This window comes from Colletotrichum tamarilloi (assembly GCF_030869305.1).
Source record: "Colletotrichum tamarilloi strain Tom-12 chromosome Unknown Scaffold_99.1, whole genome shotgun sequence".
Classification (NCBI taxonomy): domain Eukaryota; kingdom Fungi; phylum Ascomycota; class Sordariomycetes; order Glomerellales; family Glomerellaceae; genus Colletotrichum; species Colletotrichum tamarilloi.
In genome coordinates this window covers 27,746-53,326 of record NW_026849482.1, presented here as the reverse complement: position 1 = coordinate 53,326, position 25,581 = coordinate 27,746, and the positions used below count along the sequence as shown (strand labels likewise).

Below are 25,581 nucleotides of genomic sequence, written 5' to 3'. Positions count from 1 at the left end.
ATGTACGCCATCTCGGCTATGGCTATCAAATCAACAACGTCAATCGTGCGTCAATCGGACTTTGGTCTCACCCCAGAGTTCATCTCGGGCCGGAATGTTTTATCCATGCTAACGAGTCACCGTCCGTGTCTCTTGACACTTTTTATATGGCATGCGCCCCCGCTTGAATGTCACAGGTTGTGGTCAGGAGTCAAGGGAGGATGTCTGATACGAGATTCATCTAGTAGCCTTCTCATACGATGGTGACGGACCAGCTGGCTCGGAATGGACTCCGACAGAGGACAAACTTTAAGAAAATTTCCTGTTCTCACATTGGCAAAAGTATTTGGATGATCAATTGCCTCAAACCATCTACCTTAGCATTAAGTCTTTACCTAATAACAATCTTTGCCGGAACTTGGGTAAGATTGAGTGTTCCTCTCAACAAGCGAGCATACAGACGACAAGGGCGAACGCAGCCTGGACAGCGCCCATCCTACCATTAGTAGTCATGTGGCACGCGATACCAACAATACTGGTAGTGAGTTCATGTTGTCAATCGATTCAAGTAAGATTACTTAGCTGAGGCACAGCTGAAAGGCTGTCCTAGCTTTTGTCATCCTTCAAACCCAGTATGCAGAGAAATCCAGTCATCGCCCATCACCTTGAAGCTTCCTCAAGGTGCTTCCGCTAAGCTCTGAGACAATGACATTAATGTGTGACAATGGTCCAAATTATGTACAACACCATGATCTCCACTGGGTGCCCTCGACTCTCTACACTATTCTCCTGGTGAAGGCACCATTGCTGACCTCGAAACCACCTCGACACCCAGATCGCTCAGCCGGCGGTCCCAAGCGCAGAACCTACAGAGATTTCGCTCCAAGAGACCACGTCTTAGTCGGGGTTGGCATGCCCGAGACGGCCGCTCACTTACTCTCCCTGACGTGCACCTTCATCTTCATATCGTGCCTCGGCCTAGCCTCCATACCAACCATCTGGAAAGCCAAATCGCCCACCTTGTGATCGATATCCATATAATCGACCCTCTGCGTAGTCCCATTCACAATCGTCTCGAAATCGAACCACCGCACCGTGAGCAACAACATGATGCGCAGCTCGTCCATGGCCAAATCCTGCGCAATACACGCCCTGGGCCCGCGCTCAAACGGCCGCCACGCAAAGCGGTGCATATCCTTGGCGTCCTCGCCCAGGAACCGGTCGGGTCGGAAACTCTTACTATCCTCGCCCCAGACTTTCGGGTCCATGTGCGTCGAGTGCGCGCAGGGGATGACCATGAGGTTCTTGACGGGCCAGCGGCGGCCGTTCCACTCGAGGTGCGTGGTTCCGGGCGGGGCTTGGCGGATGGTGAAGCCGATGGGGAAGAAGCGGAGCGTCTCCTTGATGACGGCGTTGGTGAAGTCCATGTCGTTTGTCTTTTGCGGGTTTGCGATGAGCATCTCGACGGTGGTGTCGAGGTCCGGGGAGAAGTGCTCGTCGTGCTCGGCGCGGAGGCGGGCGACGACGTCTGGGTAGAGGGAGAGGAACATTGTGACCCAGGTGAAGGTATCGGTGGTGGTGCCGTGGCCTCCGAGGAGGAGGGCCTTGAGGCTGGTTTGGTTGTTAGCAAGAATGAACGTGTGATGCGCGAGAAAAGAATTGACTAACTTGGTAACAGCGGTGTCGATGAATTCGTCGTCGAGACCCATGCCCGGTCCGCTCTGGATTCTGTCCAGGACGATGCGGTCCAAGACACTCTTGACTTGTCGTCGCGAAGGCAACTCCTTCTCGTCCTGCAGGATGCGCAACCTCTCCTTCATCTCCTTAGCCAAGGTATCCCTAACGCGATCCTTGAGCGCCTGCAACTTCTGCTGCGCCTTGCGCTTCTTCCATGGGTTGCGGGTGCCGATGAAGGTGGTGGCGGGGTTGATCGAGTTTCGCAAATCCTCAAGCAGTGGCGAACCAGACCTCTGGGCCTCGAGAGAGACACCAAACACAATCTTACCGACAACGTCAAAGATGGTCTTGGCCGACTCCTCCTCCATGTTGAACGACTCGCCCTTGGCAGCAAACGCGCGGAGGCGCTCGTGGAAGATGAGGACCTGCTCGGCAATCATGCCGGCCATGGGCTTGACGTAGGTGGGCGTGAAGCCGGAGCCGACCATGCGGTGGTTGTACTTCCAGCGGTCGCCGTTGGAGGCGGCGATGCTGTCCTTGCCGGTGAAGGGGCGGAGGAACTGCTCGATGGTGGGGTGCTTGGGGTAGGGATTCGTGGTGAGGACGAGCTGGGCGGCGTCCGGGTCGGTGATGATGACCTGGGACTCGACAAAGGGCCACATGTCGACGTAGAAGATTCCGCCGAGGTTGTACTTTTGCGCCATGATGGTATAGATGTGCTGGGGGTGGGTGAAGAGCGGGAGAGTGGCTGCCAGCTCTTCCCAGATGATTGTGTGCGCCCAGATCCATGAGTGCTTTGGCGGTTGAGGCTATCGTGAGAAGACACCAACAGAGTCAGCATTGTGGCTTTCGTGAGCTGCATGCTTTGCGCCTGTCTGCATGGTCGCTGGCGCAGGACGTGACGGAGTGAGTTGAGAATGAAGCTCTTACCAATCCTCTGAATCTGGTTCTCATGTACACGGCCTTGAAAGCCCAGTACACGGCCGTGGCGAGAGCCACGCTGGCCGCGATGAGCCAGTTGGAAACGCCAAACATCGTGAGCCTCAAAGCTTGGGGGGTATCGCCAAGCTATTTCCCGAGAAGATGACGAAAGGGAGGGGAAGAAAACGAAACAAAAAAGGGACGAAAGAACTCTCGCTGCCCACACGCGCAGTACAAGAGAAGAGAAAAAAACTACGTAGTGAAGGAGATGGCGGGGTATTAGGGTCAAATCTCATCTACGACCTACCAATCCTAGGCTCTACGTAATGTCACATTCGGGGCAGAATAACCAGAGGAAAAATGCCTCTCTCTCTCACTCACTCAGACTTTTTTTTTTTCTTCAGCAAGGGGGGGTCTGTAGGTTTGGTCCTTTTTGATGCGATCGTCCTCCCGCCAGCGCGTCTTGCTGGGGGGAGGGGGTGTGCGATGCGTGAAGATGGTTGCATCCTACGTTGAACGGTGGGGTCGAGAGGATCAGATTAGATGATCTGATAAGATGATTGAAAGAGATCAGTGATCCCGGATTGGATGAATTCAGAACGGCCGACATGGGTGGGAAGGGGAGGGCGTGAGATGAGTAAAAAGGACACGCAGGCACTACAGGAAGTTCCCGGAATTGGTTCCATGTCGTGATGAATGAGGGGGTGTGGATGGTGGTCAGAAACGCCATGGGCCCCAGTTTCAATGGCTTCAAGTTGTTTAGCGCGGGTTTGCAAGCTTTTCGCGGCGGACTCGACCAGTCAACGTGCGGAGGATTCAGTTTTGTTTTGTCAACGGTCCGGTCCGCTCATCGGCACTGAGATTCAGTGACGATGCGGCGTTGCTTCGTCTCTTCATACAGCCACCTGAAGCTGCTAGGTGCGTGTGATGATACGCCCATGTCGAGAGCACTGCAAAAGATTTCTTCATCGACTTTTACGGTTGCTGGATTTTGCACTTCCGCGGCCAGTTGATAATGTCGACGCTGGCTGAATGGTACGTTGTATCCATTATGTTTTTGCGTGCAGAGAGCTAGGCGGAATGTGGGTGGGAGTCCGCCGATGCGTGGCCGATGACCGAGGAACCTTCAAGGATTCGAAAAAGGTTCGACCGTGAGATGGTGCGCCTAGCTTTCATCAACCTCCTTGAAGTATCGTGGGCAGGCTTCTTCCTGGCCTCACGGAGGGAGCTTTTCAAATCCGACCACAACTGAGACTCAAGAGTGCCGAAGCTTCAATGCCTGGCAATGAAGCTAGATGCCAGACTCAATGACGGAGAATTCTGTGAACCTCACTCTCAGAGACAATTCACCACCACATAATCCACATCCCGCCGGTGGGATAGGTCCACAGGGCCTTGGCTGGGCTGCTGAATTGCGTCTTCTCCATCGCGACGGGGAGTCAGCGGGGAGTCAACACGAGCTCCAAAGCCAATGAATGCATGCTGCAGTTCAGTAGTTGTACCGCTTACTATGCATAGCAATTCAAGATTTTCGTACAGAGTAAGTAGGCCAACATCGGCATCTTCCCGCGACTGTAAAGCGATCTTTTGCGATTTTGGCTGCTTGCAGCATGAACTTTGGGCGATCCACAGAGGAGCAAAAGCGAATGTGTATGTACTCGGTGCGCGAGGAGGGGCTAAGGTGGGGGAGAAGAAGAAGAAGAAGAAGAGAAAAAACACCGCTTCAGACGAACGAACGAACCCCTGCTTCTTCAGCAGATGCTAAGCTTTCTAGGACAGCGGCACGGCGGCTACGATCTTGACAGCACCAACAAAGTTGAGCATTTCCACTGATGGAACAGGCTGGCGCATGTGAACACTGTGTTGGTAGATAAGTAGGTACCTTGCTTCATGCATTAGTAACTGCCGGCAAAACGTCAGCTATCTACCGTGAAACCCCAATTACATAAGGTACTTGCTTATGTAATCTCAACGTTCCATGTGAAATTGAAAACTTTCGACTCGCAAGCCATCAAAAGACATCAACTGATCTAAACAAAAGGCAAAAGTTCCGAAACCGAGAATCGAACTCGGGGCTATGCCTAACCTCTCAAGGGAATGAGAGGGCATCATGTTGGCCACTACACCATATCGGATGTTGATAACAGATGGTCAAAGATTGAGGCTCGAGTATTCTGTGTGCTGAGGGTGGAGCTGGTGCTGGGCTTACCCTAGGTCTCCTTCCCCCAAGGATAGTGCCAGTGACGGCGTGTCAGGAAAGCGGCTAGCCGCATCGTCTGCTCTGTCATGTTTTCTTTCAGGTTGGAAATGGAGACCGGACACGAAAAACAAGTCGAGGACGAGGAAAAGAGAAGGACGAGAATTAGCTGTCCTCCGTGCCAGAGCTCCAAGGTGAATGCACAGCTTACTAGGCGGAGCTCTCCAGATCATCTTCGCGGACAACAGAAGCGGCGTAATAACGCACGCAATCGGCTCCGGACAAATTTCGTTCAACGGATAACCGGTGCGCGCCAAGTGCCACTGCCTATCGTCCTCGACCATATGTGAGGACGCCAAGGCAACATTCGATGTAGCCAAGAAAGCATCATGCATGGCTGCTTTGCCTCGCTGAGCATGCATCGCGTTCTCATCTCATGTTCAAAGTGGGCGCCATCCGCATCACAAAGCCGCCCATCTCATCGCCATGGGCCGTAGTTCGACTCGACCAAACTTTCATTGGACAAAAACCAGCAAGTCCGTCCCGAAACAAAAGGATTATGACAAGAACGAGATTCGAACTCGCGCGTGTTTCCACACCAGCAGGATCAGATTTAACCTGAAGCTGGCGCCTTAGACCGCTCGGCCATCTTGCCATGAAGCAAATTGCGGAAGCGGGTTGGGACCCGCTGCGGAGTGAGATCCGACCAGAGGGTCTCAAGACGACGCGGCGGAGCCGACTCCGTAAGCAGTGACTAGCAGTGCACAAGGGAGCAAACGACGAGTACTCGAGAAAACAGAGCGAATGAATTGCGTTGCTAAAAGGTATCTTGGTTGAAATCAAAACCGGCTAGAATGGTGGTATCATCGGATCCTCTGATATTGCGTCAACGCCCATCCCTGTACGTTCATCCTGTGTGTCTCCCACCAAGCTTAACTTTCCTTATTATCCTTATTGGACTCGTGTGTAGAACCTTTGTCGAGGAGTTGCGTAAAACCGATCCGCTTAGGCAGTCTTCTTGCCGGTAGCGACCTGTCGACCTTGCGAGGTGTACCGGACGTAGGCATAGCCGCCGGCCGCGATGACGCCAATGATGACGAAGTTGCCTGTTGGTAAAGGAGATCAGCAACAAGACGACGAACAGCTGCATTGGTGACGTGGGACTTACTTAAGACAAACTTTCCGAGTCCGCCAACGACATCGATTGCGCCTTGGAATACGTCGGTAATGAGGTTGACGAGACCGGTGAAGAAGCCGATGATGGTGTTGAAGATGGTCTGCAGAACGTGATAGAAGGCGTTGAAGATGGAGGAGAGGAGCTCGTAGATGCTACTAAACAGATCCTGGATTGCGTTGGAGACGGCCATGGTGACGTTTGTGATAGTGTTGTGGTTTTGGTATTGTTGGAGTGTCTGGTTTGGGAACAAGCTTGGAAGTCTGGATGCGATCGGGCAAAGGTGAATAAATGGGAGCTTCATATTTAGCTCCAACAGCTCAAGAGGTCGAGTGAAAACTGGCCGCACCGTTAGCTTTAAGAAAGGAGCCCACGCGGACGACAAACAACGTCCTTGTGACGCGATGGGCGCTGCCGCCTGAGACTTGGCTAACCCCAAGCGAACCAAAGCGGCGGGTTGGCGCAGGCAGGAGCCGACGCCAGTAACTGCCATGTGTGGTGAGAATTGTCGCCCGTGACGTCGGCATCGTGACGTCACCAGCCACACAGGCAATCACACAACGTTGTTCCAGCCACGCACCTTCCCATTCGTGCCATTCTCACCAGTAACAATTGGGCAGCAGGAGCAGATACGTACTCCGTGCACCATACCTGCCACAGGAAGGAGGATAAAGCGGAGGGGTTCGTCCGGGCGGGAAGGAAAGGGGAAGGGAACCGATATTGTCTCTCGCTTGTGGCTGCCGTCATCACGCATTCAAGCCACCTTTTACCCACGTGCCCCTGTCTCCTCATCCAGGGCATGCTAAGAAAGGGAGGAGGCGTTTGTACGGCCTGGAGCCCCGAGCACCTCAATCACTTCGTGTTTTTTTCTACGTCGTACGGTATGCATCGTTCCCGGTTGTTAGTGATATAGAGCTGTACCCTACACCGATCGTTCTCGGGGGATAGCAAGTTGAGAATCCAGCGACTCAGAGCTCGTTGGATGTACGGCCTTATACTAAGCACCTAGAGGTGATTCCGCAGTTCGGAATCCATGAGCTTTCTACGCCATCCCTAGTCCTCTGATCGACCAAAACTTGGGCGAAGCCATTCTCGTTACAGCGCGCTGCATTGGCTGAAATCAAACAGTTCAGAGGGGACCAGCTGTCATATCGATGCCTGTGCGACAAGCAAGTTCAAAGATTGTACTTGGATATTTGTCTATGTGCCATCTGTTTCAATCTTTATACATAAACAACATGAGTCGCCTTCTTCCATCATAGAAGAAACATCTATCAAACCAATACCCCAAGCCAAAAAAAAAAAGAGCTCCTTAGTTGGCGGCGCAGTTGTGAGGGTTGCCAGTACCGTCAGCCTTCTCCTTGGCTCCAACACCGCAGAACTTGAGATCCTTGGTGTAGTACACACGCATGGGACCAGGGCGGTTGGTAGTCCCCTTCTTGGCGTTAAAGTCGTAGCGCTTGCCGTCTGCCAGGACAGGGAGCTCGTAGACGGTGCCGGAGCATCCCGAGGCAAATGTCATCACATTGCCCCTGTTGTCAAACGGCTTGGGGTATCCGCTGGAGCCTGCGGTGGTCTTGGCTTCGCGGAGGTATCCGATGGATGTGTCGTATTTGACTGTTCCGTACAGGGCGCCGTCGTTCTTGGCTCCTGCCTTGCAGGTGTAGGACTATTGAGAAATGGTTAGTTTTGATGCGATTTAGAGATGGTTGGCAGGAAAACTATGGGCAATTACCTGGCCGGACTGACGAGTCTCGATGGTGCCGTCTTCGCCCAAGAGGGGGGTCGGGCTGGCGATGCTGGCGGTAGCAGCAAGAAGAGTGAGGATGTAAGTGTAGGAAACCATCTTGACGGATTGATGTTACTGAAAGTGATTTGCGAAGTGAGTGTGAGAAACGGTTGAATGTTTTCAAGTTGTAAAAGAGTGTAAGAGGCTTTGAAGTACCGTTGGATGAGGAGCGAGCTTGAGATTTCATCATTTTGACGGTGCAAGACGACGCTATTTATCCCATGAAGTTGAGCACTTGTTGTTTCTTCTCTTCTAGGCCTCCAAGATGTCTCGAGGGAACTTGTCAGCCATGTTCCCGGTCTAGCCGAGTGAACATGGTCTATGCTCACACTTCGTTGCGAGTCAGTGACGTATCAATGTACGGCCGCCAATATGATCTGCTTAGGTATATCTCAGAGACCTAATTATATTCTTACCCAACTTTGGCTACAGTCGGGACAGAATAAGATGAGCTTCGATGTATCATGTAGATCATGAACTCTATCACGGTATAGCCTAGGCTTAATATACTCAACTTTTGAACAGACTATGCCAAGTTACTCTCACAACTAGACATGAACACGACTCTTCGCATCTCTTGTTACCAGACATACATGATAAGTCATGAATTCTCCATAAGGTGTTAGAAATTGCTAAGATATTTGCTGGTATTGAAGGCAAGGTGATACTTGCGTGCGATTCTTGCGTGCATCTCAATCTTTGATGGCTAGATGCCGGCATGCAATGGGGCCGAAGTTCTTGTGCAACATCGAAGGAGTGAAGGATCCCAAAGTAGCATTCAGCCATCTCACTTCGGGCCTACATATTCCCTGACGAGCTGACTCACACCTTCAAAGCATCAATATGTGAGTGAAAGACAACAAGGTCATTTGCGAAAGATCCTGAATGACTGACAAGTGAGTTGCCCTATTCCTACGCCATAATACATCGGCTAGACGTGCCGAACGAGCGTGTGTGATGGCTCCGCCGGTCAGCACCAGGTCATTTTTACGAGACATTGACATTGCCAATCATGGAATCGTATGTTCGCCGAGTGTTCATGGCCATCTCCACCAAATGTAACCTTGCAGCGAGCGGGTTCATGCCTCCATAGCCGGCCTGGACGATGCGTTCTCTGAGTCTAAAACAACAAACACCGTCTCTGTTATCCAAGTATGCCAAGCTACAAGTCATCATCTAATCAGCCGTAATAGAGCACTCCAGGGCTCGCCTGAACTCCGGAACGAGCGGAAGTCTAAGTGTTGATATTGCTTCTAGGTATGTTGCCAACGTAATAGCATGTCAAATAGCTCAAACTTCAACGTCAGCTTGGTAACAAACTTTAGATAGACTAGAAAGCCGGGGTATCTGTAGATCATGATTCTAAGCAAGGCAGAAAAATCGAACGACCTCATTCTTCTGCCTAGAAATCTCCCTCTTTCGGACGATTCGAACATCATGCTTGGCACGGGACCGGGCATTGCCATCACCCCTTTTATCCATAGCGAGGTTCATAGGATGACCAACTATAGCTAACATATTCCAAACAAATCACGTATTTAGACTTTGCTAAACTTTGGTTGCCTAGCAGAAAACGAGCTCTGGGCGTCTGAAGTTCATGGTGCACCGGCGTCCCGGCACGGGTTGACGGCACGACGCCGTTTGAGGGGAAAAGGCGGGGACCCCCTTTTAGGGCTGTGCAGGGCGCCGACGGGGACGCCGGGCCCCGAAACACGGCCCCCCATCCTGGCACGCACTGCGGCCTGGAGGCGCCATCCCTGGGGGCTGAAGAGGCCTGGCGACTTTCTCTTTCCAGAAGCCGGGCTTTTATTTATGGGCTACGGGGTGAACTCTAATTGAAAGTGTTCGCCGGATGACGGCAGCTTTACTTGAACTACCAAAAGTCGATGCAACTGTCTGTCACCCCGACGCCCCAGTTGACACGTTGTCAAGCAGTAAATTCAACGATATCTGGAAGAAGAAACCTTTCTTCACAGCTGCACTTCAATCCAGAAAGTAACAAACGGTCAATTGCAAAGTCATCCTATCTCACAACCAACAATGGCGACAGTGCGTGTCCAACTAGAAGACCCCGGTGCGCCTCCCTTCGCCGCCAGAGTCGTCGAGATACTCAATTCGGTCTTCGACTCGAATAATACTCTCCCAGCGGAAAAGGCCGCCGCGGCAATAAACTCGCTCTTAATTTCGGATTACGAAGAACATGGCACAGCAGGTTCTTTCCTCTGGTGGTTCTGGGACCTCATGCACGATCTAGCCCGCCAGATCCCCTACGACCGGCGTGAGCAAGATCAGCTGGCGGCAGTCATCAAGGCGCTCACCGGTCTTCCAACCAAAAGCGTCATCCTGGGCGAAGAATGGGGAGGTGCAGGTGACAGCTCGGTCGATGTGTGGAAGAGCCTAACCATCTTCGCGAATACCTTCAACGAGACGCTCAGTGACGGTAAGATCACGCCCCCGATTCCGGTCTTGCGACGCCCCTTGAGATTCCCTCCCTCCATAGATCACTTGCTGAAATGAGACCGCCAGGTGATTCAAGAGCTCCCAGTGAAGAAGCAAGAAAAGACCGCCAGGTGAACCTGCAAGCGTACGCAGCCCGAGTCGCAGGCCTAGGCCTCGTCCCCCTAGAAACAAACGCCATCTGGGCGCTCGTAGACGCTCTCGAAGGCACCGTCAAGCCCGTTCGCGGCGCTCCAGACGAGATCGACTCAGATCCAGCCGCCGTAGAGGATATCACACACAAGACACGTATCGCCGCAGCCTGGATGATCCACGCCGGCCACCTCTTACACGGGCGCAATGAGGTGGTGAGCGGGGCAACAGCTGGACCCCTGTGGAAGCTCGATAAGAAGGAAGCTGTGAAGTTGAGGCGCAAGTTCAAGGGAACTGATGGGCTTTGTGCCGAGCGGTGGCAGCTGTGGAAGGAGAGGTTTGCGGTTATTCGGGATGCTGAGGGGCTTGATGAGGGGGCGCGGAGGGATGCTGGCGATGCTTACACAGCAATGGGGAAGATTGAGAAGAGATTGTAGGTGTTAGTTGAAATCCATTGCATGACCGAGGATGAGACACTGCCGTCTCTTGTTAGGGTCCCCTCAACTCTCTTACCACTCCGAGGGAGATATTCTCCCATGCAGTGATGTATATGAGCTTCGATAATCGTCTTTGAGTCCCCCGTGTTCCCAGGAAGTTCGTAAAAGCCTTTTCGGCTTTAGCTCTTACACACCGAGATCTCACGTATCACATTCCTCATGTTGCCTCCTCGATCCTCCGACAACCTCTCTACCAGGGTCTCCCGATCCTTCGGATCGCTGCCGGGGTAGCCACCTTCCCCATCCGGACCTGGTCTGGTCGCCAGCTTACAGCCAAGACTCTACGGATCCTTCTTCATCTTCAACCTCTCTTCAGAACGGTTTGATGGATTCAAGCCACGGCCTTGGGTCCTTCTGATTCTGATCTGGCGGAGGATTTGAAGGATGAGAAAAGATAGGGGGCCTGGATAAAGTTGAACTCCTTGGTATGGGCATAAGTTTCAACAGCTAAGATGCGTCTGAGGAAAGCAGGTTCTGGGATTCATATTAAACCATGTGCCATTCACCTCACCGAGCTGATTGATGTCAACCACAACGTCGCCTACCCAATCCCTCGCTTCCGTTCATCGACCAAACGTAGCCTCATCCGCCAACATTCTGCCCATAGCAATAACAAAATGAAAGCCGCCATCATCCTCTCCGCTTTTGCTACCCTCCTCGCCGGCGTCAACGCCGTTGCAATGAGTGAGAACCAGCACGTCGTAAGGGCACTCGTAAGCAAACCCATCTTCATAGAACGATCCAACTTAATGAATGCTAATTTATACCTGGTACAGATTGAGGCTCGCTGCCATTGCGACGGCACCTGCTGCAATGGCTATTGGTGCACCGACACCGATGTTGGAACTTGCTGTAACGACGTGCCTTGCTAGGTTCTCCGAGTTGAATGAAAGAGAGAGACGACAGATGTATTCTGCTCGTATACACTGCCGTCGGTTCATCTCTAGCTAGAACGTAGTTGTAAATTGCTCACGCGACGAATGGTCAAGCCTGTGAAACTACAGTGATCTCCTGTGATCATAAAGCGATGTCCTTCCATCTCGACTTGTCAGACAACATCGTTCATCAACACAAAAACCAGTGCTTCCTGACCTCGGACCGGGATGGTGAACCCACGAAACGGCGTCAGCCTATCTCAAGTATCTTGAACCTACTACGGCAATTCAGTCGCGTTCCCAGGAAGCCCAACACTCCGCCCATCATAAGCCAACCTCCACCGCCCACTCTCCCAAACATCCCAATCCCCCGCCCTTCCAGCATCCCCATTCAACCTCAAAGCCCTCACCCTCCAAAAATACGAACCAGGCGGCACATACTTCCTATCCTCCTCTGACCCATCCCAGACCCACCAACTCGACGGCGAAGCCCAATTCCCCGCACTACCCCTGAACGTCCCAGCCAATACATCCTCGCCCGTCTCGGCGCTGACTAGGTCGTAGGTATACTCCCGGCTCGCCGTGACAAACACCTTCCGGAACCCGGGAAAGCCGAGGTCGCAGGTGACCGGCCACGCTGGCTTCGGGATGGTTCCGTTGAAGAGGCATGTGAAGAGGGTATCGGGCGGTACTTCCGTGTCGACTTGTGTGTCGGTGTTGACTTTGACGAGATGCGATGCGTTGGGGTTGATCATTGGGATATCGACCAAGGGCGTGCCGAAACCGGTGTATGGAACCGTGAGCGTGTTCGCCTCAGATGCAGAGGACACAATCTCGATGTAGCCTCCAAAGAAGATACCCCTAGACGTCGCTGGAAGCGATGGGTTGGACCGGACAGAAACCGAGATGGATATAGATCTGCCCGGGGCAAGCTCCACCCCTGCCGGCAAGATATCCACGTCAGCATACACCGGATGCCCTTCCGCACCAGACAAGCCGTACGGATCCGTCTCGCTCAGGATATACCCCGACGCCGCACCCAGGTGTCTCAACTCGTACTTCAACGTCTCCGTCCCCGTATTCTTCAAACTTAACGTCAGGGCTTCGGGCCGATGCGCTGTGTCATTGAAGTCCAAACTCGAAACATTTACCAACGAAGCTGTGTGAACAGCATCCCACGCATCAACAAGTCCACCACCCTGACTAAAAACCGGCGCCAGAAACTCCTTCCTCTGCCTCACATCATCAATGAACCGCACCGGCTTCGCAGTCGACGCCACCACCGCGAGAATTTGCTGCGGATCGTAGTCTGGATGCCGTTCCTTCACCAGGGCGTACACGCCCACGGCAAACGGATTCGACATGCTCGTCCCGCCAACAACAGCTACACCGCCATACCTCGGCAGGAACGTACTGAGGACATTCTCCCCCGGCGCGATGAAGGACGGGTAACTCTTGCCCTCGGGCGTCGGACCCCAGCTAGAGAACCCGGAGACGAAACCACCCGAAATATCATTGTCTCTGTATAATACCTCCTCATGCGCCTCGGAGATATTCGAGGGGACGGAGATCCGTACAGAGGAGCCGTTTGAAAGTAGGCTTGCGAGGAAAAGTCCATCCTCGTTGGAGATCCGAGCAATGCCCTTGTAATCCCTGGAATACTCCGCAAACCCAGGCCGCCACTGCATTCCATCAATGACTGAAGCCGACGCAGCTTGATACCGCAACACGTACGGAATCCCCAACCCAAGTGCGAGCCGAGTTGACGTATTCCCCGGACTCAACCAGCAGTGATCTTCCTCAATGAGCATAATGGTATGCGCCGGGTCGGCGGGAGGAACAAAGCTCCCCGGCGCGGGGTTACACCCCTCTGGCAACCCTTCCGCAGGGCCTGGACTCCATAGAGTGAGGTTATTCCCAGCAGGAAAGTTGGCAGGAAACTGTGGCGCGTAACGAACAAAACCGGCATCATCGCCAGATGTGAAGTTGGCTCGCCACGTGTAATACGGCGTCGCAGAATTATCCGCCGACCCGATCGCCGCAGCACCACGGGCGTTGGCGGGTGATCCGCCCGTGAACAAGCCCGGCCCGGCATTCCCAGACGCAACCGTCACCGCCGTCCCATTTGCAACAGCCTGGCTGACCAAACGAGCAACGGGTTCTAGTAGATTAACCGAACAATGTCAGCTTCGGCATCACTCAGAATCTGGGCAGATTCTCGTGTAACGTTGCACACTCACCCTCTTCAAAAGCAAGCCCGATCCCATACCCAATCATGATAAGATCAACCCCCTTGCTACTAGCACTCTCAATAGCAGCCATCAAATCATCCAACCCACCCGGTGCAGCACCTTCACACGGATCAAGTCCATACAGGTCAACCGTCACATTCGGCGCCACGCCTACTACCCCAAACTTTCTTTCCTCGCTCTCGGCGGCAATGATACCCAGAACATGCGTCCCGTGCAAGAAGTTGATGCAATTATCACCTGTAAAGTTGAAGGCATCCTCGACGTAGTTGTAGTTATATGTAACTCGTGTCTGAGAGAGCCCAGGGGATGCAAGATCGAAACCCGTGTCGATTACTGCGATGTTTATGCCGCTCCCGAGGGTGCCTTCGGCGTGGAGGCGGGATACACCTGTGTCGTTGTGTGTTGGGAGGGTGGGTGATTCGTACAACCCGCTGTTGGCGGTTGTGGTGGCCTGTCGTTTGACTATGTGTGATGTTTCTCCTGGGAGAGCTCCATGTTGTTGTTGGGGACGTTGCTGTCCGCGTTGAGGCGTTTGAAAACTCCGCGAGGCGAAAGAAGCCTTCTTTACAACGTCTAGGGATTGAATCATAGGCAATATTTCGCTCCGGACTATTTCCCTATCTCCCTCGCATGACAAGCCGAACGAGAAGCCGCGAAAGAATGAGGAGCTAAATGTGTGACGGCGTGTAAATATGCATTCGTGCTCGAATAAGCGTTGTTCTATGATGTTGAAAACAATGTCTGGATTCTGGAAGGGCAGGTGAGTCTCGTGAGATAATGAAGTTGATGCATTTTACATTTGATATCTTACCTGTTGCGCGCGTTCAGTCAGTTCTACCAGAACGATCCTCGGGACCTCGTTGGTAATAGTAGTTTGCTCAACGATGGCCAGCGCAAAGGCCACCGCGAGGTGAAGCAAGATTAGTAAGAACCTCATATTCGGAACGAGTGACTGAGGCAGTACGAAGAGAGGCAGAGCCCGTTGTAGAATAGGTAGCCGATGAAGCTGTCTTTTGTAGTTCGCTCGATATAGAAGGACGTGGGTAGAGTGAGGACGGACTTGAGAAATACCCCACGCGTCCCGCGGACGCTATGTAGAACCCCCTGACTGCCGAGAAAACCATCAAAACTCTATGAAGAAGATTAATTGCAAGCAACATGGATATGCCACTCCTGAGAGATTGTGTCTCGATAATCCGGGCTTTTCAAGGCTCCGTCTAAGTAGGGATGTAGGTGGGACACTACAAGGGGTGACCAGGGGATTGGCTACTACGTAGCAGCGGATATGAGTGATAATATTGAGCCAAAACTTTGATGCAGCAATGATAGATAAAGATAATATTTGTGCCAATCTTTGGCGTTGGCAGGCTACGCTGTAATATGAAGTGGTAAACCGAAAAGTGATCTAATGGAGAAATCCAACGCTTGCTCTATCGATTTCTTTGTGCAGCAACAATCCTGATACCTGAGGTATGTATCGTAACCCATTCGATAAATGGGATCAGTCTCAAAAGGAAGTCAGTAACGACAGACACTATGTTGTCTTCCTTGTAGTCATATGGATCAGTCCGACTCGGCCGAAGCCTCTGGCTGGACCCGCTCCTCCGACAGCTTCGGGTTTCTCAACGCAAAAGCAAAGCCAACCATAGGCACGCAGATGCACAGTCCAGCAATGCACAGAAGCCTTTGCACACCGCGATAGCTGTCAATGATAGCGTCTCTGATCTCTCCGCCGACCGGGTAATCTTCGATGGTGGAGAATGGCGAGTTGTAGACCAGCGCCGCCAGGGTTTTGTTCGGCTGGAACTCGAGGTTAGACTCGAGAGAGGGGTAGAGAAGTTGCGTCCACATGGCTCCCGACAGACAGTTTCCGAGAGCGCTTCCGACGTTGAAGATGGCGAGGTAGAGACTCGTAACGACGGCAACGTGCTCCCGATCGGACGACGCTTGGATGGAGGCCTGTGTTGGGTACGCAAACAGACCACCCGCCAGACCCATAATGATTTGGCCGGTAATAAGACCAGACTGTGAAGCAGAAGAAGCTCCCCCGGGGTATAATATGAGAAGACCAAAGGAGGCCGTGAAAATGCAAGCGCCAGTGATGATGATGCCCTTAAGTCTTCGAATCCTATAAATGACGACGCCCATCAAGACCCCGCTAAAAACGCCAAAGAAGGAGAAGAATGACAAGATGCGAGTGGCCGTCTCGATAGGAAAGTCGAAGGCCACGACAAGAACGGTGTACAAATAGTTCCCCTGCGTCGACCAAGCAAAGTTGAGAAGACTGCGGACGGCCAGGGCGGACCAAACGCCACGATCTTTGAGGAGACGGAAGGGAATGAGTGGAACTTGAGCGTAGCGGCGCTCCCAGAAGATGAAGGCCGGAATGCAAAGCAGCCCAAAGGCGAGCGGAATGATGATTCCCGGGCTCTTCCAGTGGCTCACAGTTCCTCCCGCCAAAGTCAGAGGTGCCAGGGTGAAGGAGAAGGCGGCAATGAGAACAGTAAGGCCGACGGCATCGAGTTGATGGAAGAGGTCGACGGTAGCCTTCTTCGACTCTGCATGACGATCAGCCTTTCGCGAGCGCTGGCCAAAGGTGTAGAGGCTAGTGAGGAGTGGGATGGAGCAGATGGGCAGGATGATAGCCCACATTCCAATGCCCCACCGCCATGATGTGACTCGCAAGACGGCCGAGGTGACGTTGCCGCTGATCCAGGTGTTGAATACGAAGGGGATAGCCGGGATATAACTGAAGAAGACTCGAGATCGCATCGACGAGAAGTCGGCCACGAGGACCTCTAGAAGGAGGACGATGCATGTCCAGCCAATCTGGTACAGAACGGCACCGAGGCAGAAGACTTCCACCGAAGACGCACTAGCCTCGAGTGCGGTACCGACAACATAGAAGAGGATGGAGGCGGCGATGGTTTCGAAGCGGCCGTAAATATCGGCGACCTTGGCCGCAGTGGGCTGCGATGCCACGGCGATAACACTCCGCAGCACGTTGATGGTTGAGTGGGATGAGTGTAGGTTGAGGCTTGACGTGGCGTAGGGCTGGTATGTTCCCCGCACCTGGCTGTCGAGGCCATAGGCGTAGCCGACCAGGAAGATCCCGACAAAAAGCCAGACGCGCTCGGCACTGCTGATCTGGTTCGCGACGGTATCGGAGTGTGCGACGCCGCCTGAGGGCGCATCATGAGAGTGGAGGGTTGCGTCGGCTTGGCTCAGTGCTCCGACGGTGAGGTCGGACTCGAGGAGCGGCGAGGTCTCGCCGCCCGGGGAAGGGCGGCGCTTCGACCATAGTTTCGACATATCTCTGCCGCTTCTTGTTCTCCCTTGCGTTGTTCGTTTTTTTGGCGAAAACCTTATGTCTCGGTACTTCTGGAACGCGCGCCGCGGGCGGAGATGAGGTAAGGGACTAGAGGTCTGGGCAACCTCTTTTCGTGATGTCTCGTTAACGAAACGTCCCCGTGCTGCACACCGAGTTCAACGATGGATGGAAGCTCGCGACCGTAGCATACGCAGTCATCGGCGGGAATAGGAGGAAAGATTCTTCTCGGCTGTGTATCCGTATCGAGCGCCTGCTCAGGGGGGGTCCAGTCAGCAGGGGTTATTTGCGTAGGTAGTACATAGGTAAGTTGAGAAAGATGGGCGTTGCTCGGGGTCTTCGTACCTTTGCGAGTTCAGAGATTCGCAGCTGGATGGGCAACTCGGCCGCAGAGGTCCATGAGAAATGATGCAGAAGCGACGTTTGGCAGCAACCCTACCCGGCGGCCATGATGTGAAAAGATGTGCAGGCAAACAGGAAGGATTTCAGTCAACCACCCACAGCTGGCATTCTGACACCCCGGGCCTCATGATCAGGGGACCAACGAATGCTCTGTCAGCAGGCTATGCAGGCGTGGCAGTCGCGGGTGGGCAGCACGGCAGGCGAGGACCGGAGCCTGAAGTGGACGAGAAAAGTGACAACACACAAGTCCCTCCTTCCTTCCTTCCAGGTTTTAGGTACCTGACTGCACCTGCCTACCTTGCCTTTTTGGTGCTTTCCTGAGGTGACCGATCAGATTAGATCATCTGATAAAGAAGGCGCCCCACCAGCACCGTGGCCAATCACGCAATTCGGGATCGTCCGCTGCCCGCCGTAAGCGCCGATTTAATCCGCGGCCTTCTGCATTCTTGGAACACAACATACAGTGGCGTAAAGTCAAAGTCGAAGAGTGTTTGTTGTCTCTATAAAGATCAGTACTTGATAACGCCATGTCTGTGGTATCTCATTGCAGATAGTAAACCGGTGTCTCTCAAAAGCAGGGCAATGGGTATCACTTTCTCTGCTGAGACTCACTCGTCATTCGTCATGATGCCCCGCTAAAATGTCAGCTCGGCCAGAACCTCGGATTTTCGGCACATGACTCCTTAGCCCGACCTTTCTCGGCCAAGCTAGAGCATTGCATGTCATCCGGTGTACATGGCGCTCCAGGCTGGATGATGATTCTGCACATGAATGAGGTGACTTTTTTTAAACAAAGACGATGCAACAGGTACCTCTCGAGCTTCACCGAGAAAGGAACAGAAACCCAACTTTAAGTGTTCCCTTCTCCAGATGCCCACAACGGGCGGGAAGCAAGCATTAGGGGTCTTCGGATGGCACCGAGACATCTGCGCGCCCACTGTTGATTGGCGCTTTGACTCCGCCGTTACGCTAATTGGACTATGTCCCAAGCCCCGAAGCCCCAAAGCCCACAACTGCAACGACGCTATTACGCGCGATGAGATCCTTTGAAGGTGGTTCTACATACATAGCTCATCCATCAGGAGTACTCAGATAGGTACAGTGAGTTGGACGAGGCCGGACGATCTCCTTCAAGTATCCATCCGATAGATGGGAGATGCCCGCGACGCAGCAGTCATTGGATTCTGTAAGCAGCTCCCAGCATACTGTCCTATCCCCTGCCAATCTCTACGCCAAGTCCTTGCCTGAGGTGGTGAGAAGGGAGCACACGACAGATCTGATTTGACGCAAAGAACAACAGGGTCTGGTTCATTTCGGGTATCCGGTAGGTACGCTTGATTCTCAACTGCATGTTGTCTTGCAACCTTGGTTGCACCCCAGAACTATGTATCTCGACAGTGCAATGTTGGGATGACAGGAAGACCAGCACAGTTCTAGATCCTATCATGGGCAGTTGAGACCCTGAACTTCTTTTGCTCTATTTTAATTAAGCTGCATCCTTCTACAAATCTCCCTTATGCCGCACCGCCGCGACCGCCAACGCCAAACTGTGCCTGAGCCTCTGCAACTCCCGCCGGAATCGGCGGGAGCTCGCGTCCACGGCCCGTTGGCAGCGGCATGAACTTGGTCTCGGCCAAGAACCGCAGATACCGTCCAATGTCCTCGCGGGTAATACCCTCACCCGCACTGTCATCAACCCCAGTCCAGCGCTCAGCATCGGCCTTGAGCACAGCAACGGCATTTCTGTCGTCGAGCTCGGGTGCGCGCGTCGTTGAGGGCAGGTCAGACGTAGCCATATGGAACAGCGGCATCAGCGCGCTCTGCTCCTGATCCTTCTCGACGGCACCAGCCGACACAAACTCCTCGAGCTGCGTCTTCCACTCCTCATAGTCGACCTCGGGGACGTCGTAGCCGTAGTAGCTCAGCGTCGAGAGGAACTCGTTCATGCGGAGGCGCGGGTGCGCCGTCACGTGGACGACGTTGACGCCAGGAAGGGGGTTGAGTCCAGCAGCGATGACGACACGGGCGACGTGGTCTACAGGCACAGCATTGACTGAGTTGACGATGCGAGGGCGGGCCTTGAGCTGGACGCAACCCTTGCACAATCTGATGAGGAAATCATCCGTGTTGGAAACACCGCCATGGCGGCTACCGAGGATGTATCCTGGGCGGATGACAGCGCCGCGAAGGCCGCGCTTACCAGCTTCGCGAACCAGCTGCTCAGAGACCTGCAGAATTGTTAGCTTCATTTAGCCGATTCAATCACGTTAGATCAACATACCCATTTGGTCTGGCCGTAACCAGTACCGAGACCAGTGCGGCTACCCTGCAAGTCATCCTCCTCAAGAACCGCTCCGCGACCAGTTGCCGTCTCCTTGTCAGAAAGGTTGACGTAGTGCTCAGTGTCTAGCGTCGAGGTCGATGACACAAAGGACAAGATCTTGGGCTTGCCTTCGTTGCAAAGTTTCATCGCGTCAATGGTAGACAGGACGTTGCTGCGCATCATCTGCTCGTAGCGCGCAATCCAGTGCACGTACGCCGCGTTGTGAACAATCACGTCCGCAGTATCGGCGACTTGCTTCCAGCTGGCATCGTCCAAGCCGAGACGGGGCTTGGACAGGTCACCAAGGACACAGTCGATCCTGTCGGCCCATGAATCCTGCCACAAGGCGTAGCCCTTGAGTGATCTAGTAAGGCGCTCCTTCGCGGCAGAAGTATCCTTGACACCGCGGATGTGCACGAGGAGCTTGGTATTTTGTCTGCTAAGGATATCCTGGACTAGGTACGCGCCCAAGAAACCAGTGGCACCAGTGAGGAAGAACGTCGCGCCAGCCGATGGGCTCAAGGCCGCAGGGTCGGCGCTCTGGTACTTGGCATCAAGAGTGTTGACAAGCTCGTCAAGCGACTTGGCGTACACGGCTTCGGCGGCCTTGTCCACTGTGGGTGCCTGACCGCTTTTGAGGCGGTCAATCTGGGTGCTCAACGCGCTAAGGGTAGGGTTGGCATAAAGGACACCAATGGTGATGTCGACGCCCAAGTTCTTGCGGATGTTGAGAAGTAGCTGCTGAGCCAGAAGACTGTGCCCACCGCAGTCAAAGAAGTCCGACTCGGATCTGGAACTGGATTAGCTTCGATTTTCTCTACAACGTAGTCGATCATTCGATCCACTTACTTGATCGTCTTCTCGTTCAGACCCTTGATGAGAGTAGCCCACTGCGCGGCAACAGTCTTTTCCGTCTCAGACAGGGCTTCCCAGCTCTTGAGATCCTCTTCTGAGGCATCCTCCATCATCTCGGTGGTATCGGGGAAAGGTAGAGCCGGGGTATCCACCTTACCATTGGGGTTGAGAGGGAGCTTCTGCAACACAATGTACGTGGAGGGCACCGCGTAGACTGGCAGACGAGCCTTGAGGTGGTCTCGCACCTCGGCCTGAATCCTGCGGAATCTCTTGAGGTATACCACGCTCGATCCCATCTCAACGCCCTCGTCTTCGACATCCTCCTGGTTCTGAGCCTCCAACCAGCGCTTCCACTCCGCGATCTCAGGCACAATGTAGCTGACAAGATTCGGCTCCTCGTTACGATCTCTGCGAACAAGAGTCTTGCAGTCTCTGATGAGCGGGCTTCCTCCCAAGTTGGCATCGATCTCGTTCAGCTCGATACGGAACCCACGGATCTTGACTTGCGAATCGATACGGCCAGACACCTGCACAGCTCCCGAAGGGAGGTACTGACCAAGGTCTCCTGTGCGGTACAATCTGTCGCGGGGACCCTTGTAGTATTGACGCCACGGCTCGCCCTTTGCGCTAGCCTTGTCGGCTTCCACCCACTTGGCGTTGTCAACGAACCAGTTCTCAATAAACTTCTCCTTGTTCTTCTCTGGCTCGCCGAGGTAACCCTCAGCCAAACCGGCCGCTCTGATGTACAGCTCGCCGACCTCGCCGACGTCGCACATCTTGTTGTGGTCATCCCGAGAAACAACAAGGACTTGAACATTGTGCATTCCCCAACCTGCGGGGACAACATCGCCAAGCGAGTCGAGAGCTGTCGGGTCGGCCTCGGCGGAGGGAATCTCGAAGTAAGACACCGCTCTGCTGGTCTCGGTGGTGCCGTACATGTTGACGATGGCGCATGAGGGGCCCAGCTTGCGAAGCACCTTGCAGTCGCGAGTGGTGAGGATATCGCCAACGAAGAAGACGTGCCTCAGGGAAGGGAACTCGGCGGTGGCTCCACCAACCAGAATCTGCCCCATGGCAGGGGTCAGATGAGTTACAGTCGGTGACCAGGCGTTCATCCACTCGCTCAACTTCTCATGCTGAATATCTTCCTTGGCAGGAATGAGAAGCTGAGCGCCAAGGAACAGAGGCGTCATGATGTCTGAGCCACCAAGTCAGCATGAGTGTCAAGATCCGGGGCCAAGGTCCATTGTTACCTCGCTGAATGGGGTCATGAGCGATACCAGACAGGCAGGCGAAGACGCTCTCAGATGAGAGGTTGAAACGCTCTGCCATCCAGGGGAAGTATCTTGTCAAGCCGTAATGACGTCCCAGCACAGCCTTGGGCTTTCCTTCGCTACCAGACGTATAACTAAGGGTGGGGTTGGAGTCGGGACCGACGATGACGTCGGGAAGAGACGAGGCCTTGGCTCTTACGCTGGCGAACAGATCTTCGGTATCTTGCTCGCCACTAGACAGCACGCCGGCGTCACTGAGACGGAGATTCGGGAGCTGTGTCTTGAGGGACAGTTCCTCGTCGATGTATTTCTGTACTACGGGAGCAAGAGGACTAGACATGATAGGTCAGTAAAATGCAAAATGAAAGCGAGACACGCTGCGTGGCGGCCAGCGGAATGGCAGATACGTACCCATTCTCGTCTACGGCCTTGCCAATGGAAATCAGAGCCTTGGGTTGGGAAACCTCCAGATAAACTAACCAAGTCAGCAAGACCACCTGTGACATTGGACAGAGTACTTACTCTGTTGTCTCTGAGGAGGGTAGAGAGGATCAAGCACTGTTACTGTGGCTCCAGCAGCCTATCAACGTGAGTCAGCGCGCGCAGCTTGAGCGGGAGACTGGCGAGCCATACAAGAGTTCCCATGAACGCGCAGACCAGCTCAACCGAGCGGTGTGCAAAGATCATGACAACGTCCCCGTTGGTAATTCCAGCATCGTGCAAGTGGTTGGCAATCGTGTTGGACGCCTCGCTGATTTGGCGGTATGTGAATGTCCTCGTTGGCGTCCTTGTCCAAAGGTCAGCAGGCGTAGGGCAACGTATAGTAGCGCTCGAATTCAGAATTTCTTACGTCTGACTCTTGGTCTCGGTCACGCAGGGCCGATCGGGATGCGACTGGGCATTTTTGTGGAATATCTCGTGGATTGCGCCGACGTAGCCGCTCCAGTCGAGGTCGATGGTGGGGTCGGGGAGGTCGACCATGATGGTGTTTCGAGGGGTTCGAGTTCTTCAACGTGGTGTGAGAAAGGCAACCTGTGAGTGACTTGGAAAGCGTCAATTGAAAGCGGGAAAGATTGTTTGCAGTGACTCAATCAGGTCACCGAGCCGTAAAATTGAAAAATCACAGAGTAAAGTTTTTGGCCTGGATGCGTCATGTCGCAAATCAATTGAATTTCTGCCACTGACTCCGACTTAGGAGGGGTAGTGGGGTAGTCGCTAGGCGGTCAAGCTCTTAGGTGCTTCGATGTTGAGGGATGAAATGCAGAGTCAGCTTAGACAGCTTTCATCGTTGAGCCTTCTGATAGGGCGACGTCAAGTGCCGGGGGTGGGGGATGTCACCCGGATTAACCGCTGGCCCGGCTTCGGCAATCTGAGTCATCATCACGTCTACCCAAGCTGACTCATCCAGACCATCAAATATTCTGGTAACCAAATATCACGATGTCTTGAGTGTGACGGAATAGCATGGATCATCAAAGCAATGTGACGTATCAAGCCATCAATTCACAAGCTGTAGCGTATGGTATTATGATTCCATGTCAGGAGATTGATGTGTTTAGTTCTAACAGATGATCAAGTCAACGGGCTGCAAAGTCATGATGGAATGCAGCCTGAAAAAGGAAATCTTTTGGTGAGTATCAGCTCTGAACGCGGATCGCATATTCAAATCCAGGCCGTCGAAATTCTTTCAGTGTATCGGTTACAATCGCTTGTGACAATCTCGGATTCGCTCAAAACTCTCGATAGCATATTGCGACCTCGTCAGACGACAGAAGCTCAAGGTGGCCATTTTGGCACATGGCCTTGTGGTTCAGGCTCTCTTCTTAACACTGATTGACTTGGTAAAAGACCACCTCAGCATTGACCGGGAATTTGCGGATACCATAGCGACTTATTCTCCGTCCCGCCGATCACTGCTCGCTAATTTCATTTTGACATTTCACTTCGCTGTCTCGCACGGCTCCGAGTTCTAGCTCGCGTCATGAAGTCGAGCAATCTGCTCACGGGACTCGTTCGATGGAGTGAGATCTTCAGCGCAGGGCTGAAGCTTCATAAAAGCAAGTCAGCCCCAAAATATCAATCACTTCTCCCGAGGATAATCGCGAGGGTTTGACTGTGGTTTGCGCGTTGTGCGCGTTGTATCCGAATGTGATCACCGGACACGAATCGCGGGGAAAGACGCCCACCGGTTCGGAGGAGGCTCCGATGAACTGCACAAGTATGTCACTCATATGCGCGCTTCAATCGAACATAATGGATACGTCCGAAAACTTTCTAGCTAGGATGTCATTGTATTCCACTTATGTGTCTCTGTGTCAACATGCTGTGACTGCGTGGTGCTCCGATAGCATATTGCATCAACTGCTGAAAAGCGTCAGTATATATCTCTTAGTCTTTTCCCGACTTCCACTTTGTTTCGAAACTAGTCATAGGCATATATGAGGGAAATAGGGCCGGGCCAATATCCAATTAGTCAACATACCTTAAGATACTACGTACGGTGCCGGCCTAGCAATTGATGGGATATCTATTTTTGCTGCGCCAGTGCGCAGGGGATAGTAACGATGATTTCATGAAACTCGTGTCTTAACCGTTCCCTCGAGGCTCGGAATTCGAGTTAGACCAGGCGTGTGATTAAAACTGAGGAATGCTCATGGGTAGAGGTCACGAGTGCACTCAACCCCAACGGTTGAGAAGGGAGCTGTATTGAAATACTCTGACACTCGTCTGTGCATCCTCATCTGATCCCAATTGACATCACCGTACTGTCTGGTCTACCGTTATGTTTGACCTTACATGAACCCCTTTCTAGCATGTCACTTGTGCGCTCACATGACACAACTGATGAACCACGTCTCCGTCAGTCTCTCCATGAGCCACAGGAAATGGGCCTTTCATTTCATCTGCGAGTGAGGCTCTGGTCACAATGTGAAAAGAGGCGCGGATACGTTGTATATGCCCTTGAGATAGGAATGATTATGGTAGAAATCATCTCAACTAAGATTGATAGGCAATGGTCGCTTTCGTTGTTACCTCGATCCCGATGAGCTGCATCGGAATAGGAAATCAAGAGAAGTAGTAGGTTTCGGAAGTGCCCCTGTTCTTCTCCAACACGCCACAAGTTGAATTCTGCCCTCTTCGCTTGTCAGCCTCGACCGCGCCAGAAATAGAGAGTCTGCCCACGTAACGGCAGCTGCGGAACAATGTCGTGCTAGTTAAAGCTCAGCTTATCAATCAGATACGAATCTGTGGCAACTATCGCAATTGACGAAGATCGCATGATGATATCGGTTTCATTGTACCTTAGCCCTTCATTGTTGCAGTCGGGCACCAATGCATTTGCAAGTACTGAGGATGCATACGAGTTGTGATATGCAATCAGGTATCATGGACGAGAGTGGCGTTGGGTGTTCATCGAGTTCTTGGCACAAAGTTTTCACGGTATTGAA

At 53.1% G+C, this 25,581-nt stretch overlaps 8 protein-coding genes across 8 annotated transcripts; 2 read left to right on the top strand and 6 right to left on the bottom strand.

Moving 5' to 3' along the window:
- Window positions 1-908: 908 nt before the first annotated feature.
- On the bottom strand, window positions 909-2,691 carry CTAM01_13577 (cytochrome P450; the record flags this gene model as incomplete). Its single annotated transcript, XM_060529579.1, has 3 exons — window positions 909-1,590; window positions 1,648-2,465; window positions 2,587-2,691. 3 exons carry the CDS (start codon window positions 2,689-2,691, stop codon window positions 909-911), a joined length of 1,605 nt encoding a protein of 534 aa, XP_060375836.1.
- A 3,088-nt stretch (window positions 2,692-5,779) lies between these two features.
- CTAM01_13576 (uncharacterized protein) lies at window positions 5,780-6,141 on the bottom strand (the record flags this gene model as incomplete). The annotated part of the gene is made up of 2 exons (XM_060529578.1): window positions 5,780-5,880; window positions 5,943-6,141. The coding sequence occupies 2 exons, from the start codon at window positions 6,139-6,141 to the stop codon at window positions 5,780-5,782; spliced, it is 300 nt and encodes a 99-aa protein (XP_060375835.1).
- Window positions 6,142-7,260: 1,119 nt separating this feature from the next.
- CTAM01_13575 (uncharacterized protein) lies at window positions 7,261-7,794 on the bottom strand (the record flags this gene model as incomplete). The annotated part of the gene is made up of 2 exons (XM_060529577.1): window positions 7,261-7,617; window positions 7,684-7,794. 2 exons carry the CDS (start codon window positions 7,792-7,794, stop codon window positions 7,261-7,263), a joined length of 468 nt encoding a protein of 155 aa, XP_060375834.1.
- Window positions 7,795-9,777: 1,983 nt separating this feature from the next.
- On the top strand, window positions 9,778-10,763 carry CTAM01_13574 (uncharacterized protein; the record flags this gene model as incomplete). The annotated part of the gene is made up of 2 exons (XM_060529576.1): window positions 9,778-10,177; window positions 10,264-10,763. 2 exons carry the CDS (start codon window positions 9,778-9,780, stop codon window positions 10,761-10,763), a joined length of 900 nt encoding a protein of 299 aa, XP_060375833.1.
- A 677-nt stretch (window positions 10,764-11,440) lies between these two features.
- On the top strand, window positions 11,441-11,695 carry CTAM01_13573 (uncharacterized protein; the record flags this gene model as incomplete). The annotated part of the gene is made up of 2 exons (XM_060529575.1): window positions 11,441-11,536; window positions 11,600-11,695. 2 exons carry the CDS (start codon window positions 11,441-11,443, stop codon window positions 11,693-11,695), a joined length of 192 nt encoding a protein of 63 aa, XP_060375832.1.
- Window positions 11,696-11,976: 281 nt separating this feature from the next.
- CTAM01_13572 (serine endopeptidase) lies at window positions 11,977-14,887 on the bottom strand (the record flags this gene model as incomplete). The annotated part of the gene is made up of 3 exons (XM_060529574.1): window positions 11,977-13,859; window positions 13,939-14,698; window positions 14,762-14,887. The coding sequence occupies 3 exons, from the start codon at window positions 14,885-14,887 to the stop codon at window positions 11,977-11,979; spliced, it is 2,769 nt and encodes a 922-aa protein (XP_060375831.1).
- Window positions 14,888-15,513: 626 nt separating this feature from the next.
- CTAM01_13571 (major facilitator superfamily transporter) lies at window positions 15,514-17,262 on the bottom strand (the record flags this gene model as incomplete). The annotated part of the gene is made up of 1 exon (XM_060529573.1): window positions 15,514-17,262. One exon carries the CDS (start codon window positions 17,260-17,262, stop codon window positions 15,514-15,516), a length of 1,749 nt encoding a protein of 582 aa, XP_060375830.1.
- Window positions 17,263-19,194: 1,932 nt separating this feature from the next.
- On the bottom strand, window positions 19,195-23,113 carry CTAM01_13570 (L-aminoadipate-semialdehyde dehydrogenase; the record flags this gene model as incomplete). The annotated part of the gene is made up of 8 exons (XM_060529572.1): window positions 19,195-19,908; window positions 19,962-20,793; window positions 20,853-22,056; window positions 22,112-22,464; window positions 22,544-22,607; window positions 22,655-22,712; window positions 22,766-22,919; window positions 22,983-23,113. 8 exons carry the CDS (start codon window positions 23,111-23,113, stop codon window positions 19,195-19,197), a joined length of 3,510 nt encoding a protein of 1,169 aa, XP_060375829.1.
- Between the last annotated feature and the right edge of the window lie 2,468 nt (window positions 23,114-25,581).